Source organism: Austrofundulus limnaeus, unplaced genomic scaffold (genome assembly GCF_001266775.1).
Source record: "Austrofundulus limnaeus strain Quisiro unplaced genomic scaffold, Austrofundulus_limnaeus-1.0 Scaffold174, whole genome shotgun sequence".
Taxonomy (NCBI): Eukaryota; Metazoa; Chordata; class Actinopteri; order Cyprinodontiformes; family Rivulidae; genus Austrofundulus; species Austrofundulus limnaeus.
The window spans coordinates 41,984-53,547 of NW_013952576.1; the positions used below are offsets into that span (position 1 = coordinate 41,984).

Sequence of the window (11,564 nt, forward strand, 5' to 3'; positions counted from 1 at the left end):
TTCAGTGTTTCTGTTTGTCAATTAAAAGTCAAGTTTTTTTATTTTTAATTTGACTTTGACCCAAACCCATGGACCATTTATTTTTGTGACCCAACATGTTACATCTTAAATAGAATTTCAGACAAAATGAATAAAAAATTGCAGAATTTTGAAGAATGGGTTTCATCTTACTGCACTGACAGATCTTTTACCAAATCTAAGAATTTATGTTAATGATATGCACACTGAGCAGTCGTATTCATCTACATACTTGAGTGCTCTGCACCACCTTTTCTTACCACTTTCTCTACAGCCCAAATGAATTTTTGATGAAGCCTAAAACCATCCTGGACACCATTTCTCTATTTTTATCTGTGCCCTTTGTGCTCCACTCTGATAATCTCCATGTCTCTTCCATTCAATCTGGTTTAATCTTCATAATTTTGACTGAATAGCCTCTTAACTCTAACTGCTCATTTTATCAGGAAATGGTTTAACCGAGGGCACGAGTTGAATAGAGAGTAGATTTTAACATGATGAATGGATAAAGGTCTGTTTTATCTTCTGTGACCATTTTATGAGATTGAACAAGTTTAGCTTTGAACCGATGTCAGTAAAACTTATTTTCCTCTCTTCTGCAGAATGGGATGATCTATACTGGATATGTAAGTTTAATCAATATTTTCATGCTTGCTGTCCTTCATCACTACTTGTTTCATCTCTTAGTTTGTTTTGACCAGCTGTTAATCATCTTTATTCTGTCTTTGTATGCGTTTTATTTTGGAGAGGTTTAAAACTGACTTTAGGAAAGACTAGACAATGTTCTGTTTTTATGTCCAGGCTCCAGCACCAGTGGCTTTTCCAATGACGACACCCCAAGTGCCTGTGTATGGAATGGTGAGGTCTAAATTCTCGTTTCAGTATCCAGAAAATCGATTCCTTGGTCAACATTACTCGTTTACCATCCACCATTTCCTGTTTTTCTTCACCTGTGCCGTGGTCAGCTCCCTCCTCAGATGAGTCATCAGATGGGGGGTGTTCCCATGATTCCCCCACAGCCTGTCATGTACAACCAGCCTGTCCTGAGACCCACCAGTTCATTTGGACCCATACCGGGTACACAGGTATCACAAAGACACAGATATATTAGTACAACTACTATGTCTTCTAATCCCAGAAGCTGTTTGAGTTATTTGTGTGTGTATAATGTGTGAAAATTTCCCCACTGTGGGATCAATAAAATTTTATCTTATCTTATAATGCACTTCAAGTAAAATATGCCCCCATTTTATGAGCTTAAAAGGCATAAAAAATCTAGCTACCCCTAAATTCATATAGATTTCAGGATTTTAACAACAAAAAATTAAGCTTTTGTTTATCTGCTTAGCTATGCACAAATTCTTATACAGAAGGAGGACAGGGAGAAATTATGGTGATTTCTCCTCGGCAACACAATATTTTAGTTGTGTACAAAAAAAAACTGAAATTTATTGTGGAAGTACATTAAATAAAAATCGGTCAAAATTACTCCTGTGTATAATACGACTCCTCAACATCATAGATGAATTTTGGGGTAACATTGTTTTTGCGTTATACACTCATAAATACAGTAGCTTTGCATAAACAAAGAAGTAATTAAATACAACTTAAAAATGTTCAAATATGTAGAAAAGGTCTCAGTTTATACCTCATCATTTCAGTTCTTATTATACATAGTGGAATTATTAYTTGGAAAATTCATCAAATTCACAAATTGTGTTTGCAAGTGGAACAAAAATATATAATCATTCAAAGCCATTCTTCAAGTTTTAAAACAGTTGATAAAGTGTAAGAAAGAGCATTTCAAAGCAATATCAACATTTGAGAAACAGGTATATTTTGACAAAATACAACAATCACTCCCGTGAGAAGCCGTTTTCCTGACTTTGAAACAGGGAACTATGTTTCTCAATAGATGCCTGAACAGATGATGAAAGGTGTTTTGTTGGGACTAAATTACTCGATTTTTTTCCCCCATATCCTCTCCAGATGCACTTCATGTAGAGATGATGATGTAACCATAGCRGCAAAGCTGAAGGGGAAGAGGCAAGAAAAAGAAAATGGAGAGAAAGAGCTGACAGCCAATGCAAATCCAGAACCAAATCCAGTGCAGGAGGAAGACACGGAAGGAGAGAGGACCAGGGGATGGATAAAATGCTGATGTCAATTTAATGTCACCTGACCCTCTGATTTTCTCTCAAATATCCGTGTGACTACAGATTTCTCTGTCATCAGCTTGAGAGTACAGAGCTAGGGCACCAGAGACTCAGAACTGAGTTCTACCCATTCTGTTTTGCCAATGCAAATGGTACTTAAACCTGTGCCGTTACTATAAAAGGCTGACAGCTACATGGAAGTTCTTCACTAATTTTTCACCCCATCTCTTCCCAATAATTTATTTAATAAAAGCTTACCCGTGTCAATCCATCCCACAACTGAATCAAGCTAAGAGGACACATCTTACTCTGACTGGATCATTTGCTGGCACTTTATTCAACTTTTGCCAAGGGTGTGTTTTCTGTGTAGGTGATTTTAGCATCTTGTTGAGACTGGTTCCTGGTTGTGTGTCATTCTTTACTCGATGTCAGAAGTGGTTCGAATGCGTGCGAGTGTGTCCCCTTTTTCTATATTTCAGCGAAGCTGCATCAACATAGTTGTTTCTATTTATGGAGGTCTATTTGTTCTCAAATGCGTCCAACAATGATTTTTGGGAATGCTTGTGTGATTGTAAATGGACGTAACTCTTAAGAGTGTGAACTGCGTATGTGTGTCTTTTTTGGTACCTGATGTCATGACTATGTTGCCAGGTACCAACGTGTTACTGCACTGGAACTAACTGATGAAAGCACTGAGCCAGATCCAGCTATCGCTTTTGGATGTAAACACACCTCTCACACTAACTTTGCTATTTGCGGGACATGCTGAACACACTGTGTATTCTTTTATTTATTTTTCTCTTCTGCAGCTGTGCAAAATTGTGAAACCTCAGTATTTTTTTCAACCATCTGTAGCCTGTTTAGAAACTGTTTTTGCTGTAGTGTTGTACTTTTTGAGTGTCCACACCTTGTTTCTGTACAAAATATTTTTTTCTGGTTGTTTTATAGCTTTGTTACACCTGTACTGCTCTGAAAAATGCACCAAGAGTCAGAGAAGTGGGTAGATATTTGGAAGGTCATTTTCAGTCTAGCCAATCGAAAACTGGACAATTTCCTGTYTTAAAATTAGATGAGTCTCTTTCCCCTCAGAATACCTGGATTTGGACAAGCACTGACAGCACATGTCCAACCTTTACCTGGAGGACTTTAAAACACTGGTATATCAGAAAGTTTGGTCGTCTAGTCTTACGATGTGTGGACAGGACAGTTGAAGGTCGTTGAGAGAAGTTTAGAGAACATCCTGACCATCAGGACGCAAGTGAGGGAAATGCATTTCGATCATGACCATGCCTGTAGTAACAGCATACAGATCAATTCAGACAGCCTAAGACAAGGAGCCTTAATCAGGCATTAAATGGTAATGGGGACTTTCTAGCAGATCCAAGGTCAAGTCAGACCCACAGTCCAATGATATATATAAATATATAAATACATATATATAGCACAAACCTTCAAAGAAGGAACAATGCTCTGCTGCACAAAAACCTTAAAATCATTGCTGGGATGTACAGTCGAAAGGGGCAATAATTGATTAGGGATGAAGTCGTTTTCTATTGATTGTGTCTGTTCTATGTACGTGTACTGTATGTGTGTTTGTGTGCACATGCCTTCGCCTAGAGATTAACAGGGTCATGTTCCTCGGTTAGAGATGGACGAGGTCTCTAAGCGAGTCGGTAGCGTGTACTTAGCATTGAGTRTTTTTGTGACAGTGTCCAACTCTGTACAACACATCAACTAAAGGTGGCTTAAGGAACAATCACCTGCTGAAAAATACAAAACAAGCTGTGTCTAAGTGAGTCCGAGGCAAACCTCTACAAACTGAAGCTGCGTGAGATGATTTCTAACAAAATCTGGGAATCCACACCTTGTGTTGCCAATTATGTTTGTGGCTAAGCCAACACCGTTCTCTCCGCAGCTAAGACTACCAACAGACTTGTTAGAAATCATCACCAAGCAGTTAAGACATCCTGAGGTTTCACCTTAAAATGAACATTTCTGTAAGAGTTCAGCTGTTGCTTCCCTCTCCATTACTTCTTGTTCCAGAGGTTTGTCTTTCTCCTTCAGCTGAAAGCTTCCTTCAGTGAGCTGTTCAGTGCTACAACACAACACCATCCTAGGCCAACCTCTGACTGTTACTGTGTCCCTTTTGTATATAGGCAATGCTGTTTGTGTTTTTAGACGTTCTCCCTCTGTAAAGTGATCAAAGCTCCAATGGATGACCTACTGTACATGGGATAATTTATTGCTGTATCTGTGTTTGAATGGTTGTAATTTGAAGGTGTCATCATCCAGGGATGGGTGGGTGGGTTCAATGTTTRTGTCCATCTCAAGGTGGAAGGGGGTGGGGTGGGGGGGTTAATCAAGGGTAAAGTATCACAACTGGTCAATACCAAGAGTGTCTTCATCAAGGAAGAGGGCAGGACAGGGTCTGCCCTCTTCAGAACAGGAACATTTTTTTGCACCAAAGTCATCATCAAAGCGCAGCTTCTTCTTATTCAATTCACTATGGATGGATGCTATCAGAAGTCCCAAGGATGTTTTTTTTTTTGTTGTTTTTATTTTTCAGAAGACAAAGAAACTTGTCTCTTTTGCATGATTAAGTGTTGTCTTTTTATTGGCTAGTGTGCCCGGTAACAGCATGATCATAGTGTGAACTCACTCTTACCGGTGTGTGTTTGGAAAATGTTATGGAAATTTCTCCATGAGATTTTTTTTAAACTTACCTCTTGACATGAACGTTCATTGACATTCATCATAAGCTGTTTTACAATGAAGTGTAACTGTTTGAAGGCCGCCTCGCATGGATCAATGCAACTTGCAACCCATCAAAACTTCAAACTCAAGTTACTTTAACTGCATCTCCGTAAAACACTATGAATGTCAATGTCGGTTACCACATAACTAGCTAGACATTGCAGTCTTGTAAAAATCGCTCTTTATTAAAGCGTTGCTATTTTCAATACGTGTTCGAATGCTTGCTCCTTCTTCATAATAAGCCAGCAGCATCACGAGAGGTTGTCAAAGTACTGTAACATGTGTTTGGTGTGGTGTTTTAAAGTGTTTGCCTCGTCGTCCTGTCACTTACCACCACTTACTTACCAGTTTCCAGTCATCCTCTGAAGCGCAAAGTGTTTTTTTAACACCAGGTTTCATTCAACGGGAAGCGCCAACTATGCTTTCAACAACTTCTCTTAGTTGTTGAGAATGCAAGTCAGAATTACTTAAAGGGTTTTTAACATAAATACAATGATTAACTCACTAAATGAGTTAAATGAGAAGATTTTAACATCCTCAGGCCAGTTAATGTCTGTGCTTTTAATTTTTGGTAGCAAAAATAGACATTTACTTTCCCTCCACTTCGCTTAGGCAAATACTTTTATGCTAATTTAGGAAATCAAAAACTAAATTTAATATAACATAAAAGGACCATGACGTTGAACAAAAAAATTGCTTGTTATAGTAACTGAAGACTCACCAAGCACACCATTATAGATTATTGTAAAATACATTAGAGGGAGAAAAGCTGCACTCACTACTCCAGAAACCGCTGTAGCTGCTGGAAACCTGTCTTGCGTTTTCAGAAACTGATGAGTTTTCATATCATTCAAGTCTACGATTGGAACAGTTTGTCCGTTTAATACTTTGTCTTTTATATACATGAACCTTACTCATCTTGTTACCTCGGCATTTCATTTGTGTATACTTCACCTGCCACTTGTCCTCTAGTGTCAATCTGTAAATGTTCATTGTTGTTGAGGACATGAAACTCAGTGGTGTTCATGACCAACTCTTTTTGCAGGGAGTGATGTCTCACAGCTTCAAATTGAGTTTTAATTTATTTTTTTACATTAAAGCAATTGGTTATCATTAAGTTTGGATTGTTAAACAGTTTATTTTTAATTATTATTTAAAATGGTTAATGTTTTTTTGAARAAATTGGAATAAAAACATCAGATGTAAAGCTCTGTTATTTGGTGTAGCTGCCACTATGTTCCTTGAAAATATAAACCATTCAAATATTCACACAGAGAAGATGGAATTAAATTGAAATTCATTTATTGATAATTAAACATGTCAAAGAACAAAAAGACAAAACGTAATTTAAAACATGTTAGTATTTGTGTTCACCGTCGTTCATACAGGTTGAATGCGGCATTGAAAATTTGTTTTGGGGAGGAGAGTCGAGAGTTGAACCAGCAACCGATCCTGTGCCAGGTTGTTCAACTCTGAAATCAGGGGTCTACCAGTGCGCTCTTCATCAAGGCACCTAACCCCCGATGTTGCCACAGGGTCGCTTTAACCAAAATTAAAATAACCCATCCAACCTGAATGCCCCAAATCTGCCTCTGGCTGTGATTGTCTGGTACTTTTAAGTGACAGGCTGTACTAAGAACAACATGTCTGCTGAAAGCGTGGAGATTTAGACAGAAGCTGGTACAGATGTCCTCGGAGCATTGTATGCGACTTGTCAAGCTCGGAGCAGGAATGWATGAGCAGAGTATGCTCGGAGAAAAGTGAGCAGTGGAAACCAAAAGCAGGAAGAACGTGATCTCCCAAACCAAAAAACAGGACAGGAGATAAAACTTTTATTTTCCAGAAATCTGAAATCTTGACAAATGAAAATCCCGAAGACAGGTAAGGAATAACAGGTAATGGACGTTAAGTGTTGGTGTGCTAGTCAGTGTGTGTGCGTGTTTCAGGGGGGGGGCAGGAGTGTGTGGTCTGAGTGTTTACCTTAGTGAGGAGACACCCCATCGTCCACAGCATTTCAGGCCTAACGCTGCTGTTTTCCCCATCCCACTCTACAGCTGCGTGCGGCGTACGTCCAGGGCAAGGGCTCAGTTTGGCTCCCTCCCACTCTAGCTGCAATAATCAGCAAGAGGAAGAAGGTGGCTGGAGCAGCAGCAACAACAAGGCATGCAACTGACAGTTCACATGGAGAAGGTGGAACAATGTGGAAATGTAGGCTCGCAATGTGTTCATTTAAACCTTACATCACTTGCAGTTGGTGTACCCAATGCTAAACACAGTTGAGTAATGTGGGATGCAATCACATCTGAGAGTCAAAGAGTCGGCTGGAATCAGGTGTGCTCTGGCTTCAACTACAAAGCGCTTTAAGTAAAATACATCTTGATGTAAATGAGGCGCTGTCTAGCTGTGATCTAAACCCAGAAAAGGTTCATATTTCTCACCATGTGTCCAAATAAGGTGATGAAAGCTACAGGAGAAAACTCAAYTTTTATGTTACCTGCAACACAGCCACAGCACATCCACCCTAAACAATACCACATCATGGCGATTCATAACAAATTAGAAGGAATGACTGCTCAACACCACTCACCACTTTTTCAGGGTTAGCTCGACATCTACAGCGGCTTAAAAAATGCAATCACCTCTTACTAACAGTCAATAATGTTACCAAATATTGGCTGGCGTTACTCTTTCAACCAAAGGATTCCAGTATTTACAAAACCCAACTTTGTTTTTACCCCAAAAAACCCTAATGTGTTCCATTAAATGAAGGCGTGTCAACTAATGCACCCTGCTAAAAAAAGCAAAAGGTCTGATAGAAAATTTGAAAAACTAATGGGAATTTAAGTATTAACAACGCTCAAATACTGTGAAAATTCTTAATCACGTATTTGCAGACATTAATCTCGCCTCTTCAAATTCACATTATGTACAAAACCAACAAAAATATCCTCGCCGGAGAAGTGGGTAATGTTTAAAACTGTACAATAATGAAAAGGTATTCTACTTTTTTTGCTAGAACGCTCAAAAATATAAATACTCAGTGTTTCTAAATGAGCAAAAATCAACCAGCTTCAGTTGACACTGGTATTAAAAACAAAAAAAAAAAGCCTTATCTAAACAAATAAATAACCAAATTATAATCAAACTAACCAAAAGGGGAACAGCCAATTAGATCATTTAATGTGAAAACGCAAGTATTTCAAGTCGCACAGAAAGTTTAAACCAGCTTTGATGTTCCTTGATTTATCCCCTGCATGCTATAGTTTTTAAAACACAAATCAATCAAACCCTCCTTCAAAATAAATCAAACTGCCTCACTGAGCCAAACGTTTACTCCAAAGTTATTTTCTTGGCACTGAAACAAACCGAGACAATCACTCTACGCTGTAAATCAGATGGCAGCATTTGAGCTCCAACAAGAACATTCAATGGCGCCAGACCTACAGTGGAGAAGACCAAAACATGATGTCACCATTTTTCTGAGTATAAAACCCAGAAGCTCAGAGACACCAGACAACCAGGTCAACCGTACCATCTGGTTACTGTAAAACTTATTTTCATGTCGTCTCTCATTTTTGAGCACATGTAGATGACACGTATGTGCCAACCAGCCTCTGAACAGAAACATAGCTACAAAAGATCACTGAAACTGGACTCCTTGAAGGCCTTTTACATACTCCACAAGGAGAGGGAAACTTGTCAGTTAGTCCAAACTAAAACATCTGCCAAAATCAGAAATGCTACAATAAATATTTTGGAATTATTACAAGACTGCAAAGTTTCTGAAAGATGAGCATAACCTAGGATTTTTATAGGATGTAGTTTTGTTTGTTGACCTATAGGGAACTGACCACTTATTGTTTGTCTACTCTGACATATACGAAACAATAGAAAATACTTGTTAAACATTGCAGCTTTTAAAATAACTCAAGTAAATCAAAGACAATCAAGAAATTAAAAATGCACATTTAAGCAGTGAAAAAATAAAAACTTTTGTAGAGTATATAAAAGGCCTTGATCCAGAAGCAAACTGTTTTAATCCTAACCCTGACCTCGGCAATGTCCAAGTGTTAACATTCAACAAGAAACCAGCTGAGCCACAACATCTAAGAGAAAATTTGAATGATGAGTGATAATCCAATTTAAGTTGCCCTATTACCTCCGCTTGTCTAAAAACCTTGCTAACACGCAGACGACGATTGGCAAACTATTTAGCCAAGTCAGAGAAAGGAGGCGATGCTTTAAAGCACATTCGAATTACAACCTGTTGAAGTTTCCTCTTTACGTATAATACGTGAACACACACAGAGGTGTGTAAGTGTGTGGGGGGTTGGGACTGACTATCGATAAGGGGGTTCTGGCGTGTGGTAAGGGTAATCGTGACGCTGGGGCATGGGTTGCCCGTGTGCGGGTGTCTGCTCATACGGTGTAGATGTGGAGTAGTTTTCCGCTGCTGGGTAAGCTCCAGAAGAATCATATGCTCCAGGTGCCCCGTAGCTTGCAGATGTGTCATATCCTGTCGAGGTGTTGTAGCTTCCAGCGGAGCCATCGTAACTCCCGGATGAAGTGTTGTAGCTCACCGAAGAGGCGCTGTAGCTTCCCGAAGCGTCATAGGTTCCTGGGGCGGCATAGGCGTTGGACGTGGCGAATGTCGGAGGGGCTGAGTATGTCCCTGGGGGTGCAGGGGCTGTGGTGGCAGCTTGTGTTTGTGTTGTAGCCGGTGGTGGGGGAGGCGGCGGAGGAGGATTTGTGTAGGCATACTGAAGGTACTGATACTGTTCCTGGTATTGTTGATATTGCTGGTACTGATGCATTTGTTGGTAGTACTCTGTGTAAGACCTGGAGTACATGGTAAAGTGTTAAAAAGAGGCAAAAACTAGTAATCTCCTGACATAAAAATACATTAAATTGTTTAATGTCTTACAGGCATTAGTTTATTAAACCTATGTCTTTAATCACTAGTATTTACTGTGTTATGATCACATTTACACCTATGTACCTTGAAACAGGATCTGACCCTTCAGCAGTTGCGGGGGCTTCTGCAGGCTCTTCGGGTACTCCAGGTGGTGTTGGCAGCAGGGCACGGCGTTTGGACCGCATCTGAGCAAAGGAGCTTGGAACGGGGTCGGGAAGGAGGGGTGCTCTGTTTCCTCTAATGGGACTGCGGTCCCGCTCGCTTTCAGAGGCGGCTGCTGCCGCCGCCGCCTTCCTTCCTGCCTGCTGCTCTGCCAGAACCTTTAAATGGAATAACCAAGTGCTTTTGATTAAAGAGAAATAATTTATGCATCTGTGTGCATTTTAAAATGAACCCACCTTTTGTCCTTCCTGAAAAAACTTCGCTCTTGCTGCCTCAAACAGTGTTGTTGGATCTGGTGCAACAGATGGATCTCCCTCATCCACAGCGACAGGAGGATTGGCCATTTCTTGGTACACCTGGTCTGCAACCGATCCATACACCTGGCTTGCAAGGGCACCATAAATGACCCCGTCTGCACCTTTAGCACTTGTGATGCCCTTTAGAGCAGCGTAGGTGGCGTCAAAGGTTGTTGTGTTGTAAAATGAGTTATGGACACTTTGTTGAACCTGCAAGGAAACATGAGCAATGAAAACTGCGGCGGGAAACTCCAATCCAATTGAAATCATGTTCAACAAATGTAACATTTGATAAATTGTTGGGTTTTATCTAACAATGTATGTTAGAGCTTATTAGGATTTAAAAAAACGTCCTGTAGAAAAGTCAAGTTACTTGTATGGGTAGACCAGCCGCTGCTGCAGCAGCTGCAGCTAGCACAGCTGCCTGGCTTTGGTGATGTTCTAGAGACGGAGGAGGTCGAGGAAGAAGACCCTCTTTGCCACCTGAAAGCCCAGGAGAGAGCAGAAATATGAGTAGTTGGATTTATTATATWTAATAAAAAAATCATTAATTTTTCTTTTACTCATCCAATTTGACAAATTACTAATAATCAACAACAACTATCTAACAAAGCTCAATAAAATTACATACATGTGAGGGAAAATGGAGCAATCTCTACAAATCGACAAAGCCTAAAAACATCATCTATTAACTATATCATCAATCTTGCATATTACTATTATTAGGGGTATAAGAAAATAGATACGCTGAAATATCGCAATATTTCATTTCCCGATACTGTATCGATATTCTAAAGCCCTGTATCAATTTTTTATTAAGRTTTAAAATGTCAACTTTCCTGCCAGCCGTTCATTTTTATGTTGTAGTTCACCCTCTGACCACTAGTTGGCAGCAGTGAGCCAGCCATTTGGCTCCTCTACCTCTTGAGGTAGAGGCCATTGTTGTGTTGAGTGACCATATTGTAAATTAATATTAAAAACTAAAATCTGCAAAAAATATATTTTCAAACTATTTATTGTCAAATTTAGTCTAATAATTGAAAACATGGATGAAATAAGAAATATGAAACAAATAAAATAAAATACATACAAAGCAGAACACAGCTAAATGTATCAAAAGCATGTCTCTGTAATATTAGAATTTTCTGAGACAATGAATTTTGTTTTTTCTTTTTTTCCCCAGTAAGAGGTTCTTATTTAATAGAATTTTTGGACAAAAAAAAAAATCGCAATATATCGCGATATATCGCCTTGCTTATAGTA

At 39.3% G+C, this 11,564-nt stretch overlaps 2 protein-coding genes across 7 annotated transcripts in view; one reads left to right on the top strand and one right to left on the bottom strand.

Annotated features, from left to right (window-relative positions):
- LOC106524012 (phosphatidylinositol-binding clathrin assembly protein) overlaps window positions 1-2,069 on the top strand; it is a 20,199-nt gene extending 18,130 nt beyond the window's left edge. For all 4 annotated transcript variants that reach the window (XM_014017631.1, XM_014017633.1, XM_014017632.1 and 1 more), the window contains 4 exons: window positions 621-644; window positions 820-876; window positions 984-1,103; window positions 2,008-2,069. In XM_014017631.1, the coding sequence (XP_013873085.1) occupies window positions 621-644; window positions 820-876; window positions 984-1,103; window positions 2,008-2,022 (216 nt within the window). In that variant the 3' untranslated portion in view covers window positions 2,023-2,069. The remainder of the gene's footprint in view (window positions 1-620; window positions 645-819; window positions 877-983; window positions 1,104-2,007) is intronic.
- A 4,144-nt stretch (window positions 2,070-6,213) lies between these two features.
- The window catches only part of rbm14a (RNA binding motif protein 14a), a 9,847-nt gene continuing 4,496 nt past the window's right edge, over window positions 6,214-11,564 (bottom strand). For 2 of the 3 annotated variants that reach the window (XM_014017636.1, XM_014017637.1), the window contains exons 5-8: window positions 10,675-10,784; window positions 10,242-10,511; window positions 9,928-10,163; window positions 6,214-9,767 (exon numbers count right to left, since the gene is read on the bottom strand). In XM_014017636.1, coding sequence (XP_013873090.1) covers window positions 9,269-9,767; window positions 9,928-10,163; window positions 10,242-10,511; window positions 10,675-10,784 — 1,115 coding nt within the window. In that variant the 3' untranslated portion in view covers window positions 6,214-9,268. The remainder of the gene's footprint in view (window positions 9,768-9,927; window positions 10,164-10,241; window positions 10,512-10,674; window positions 10,785-11,564) is intronic. The other variant, XM_014017638.1, reaches the window with a different exon arrangement.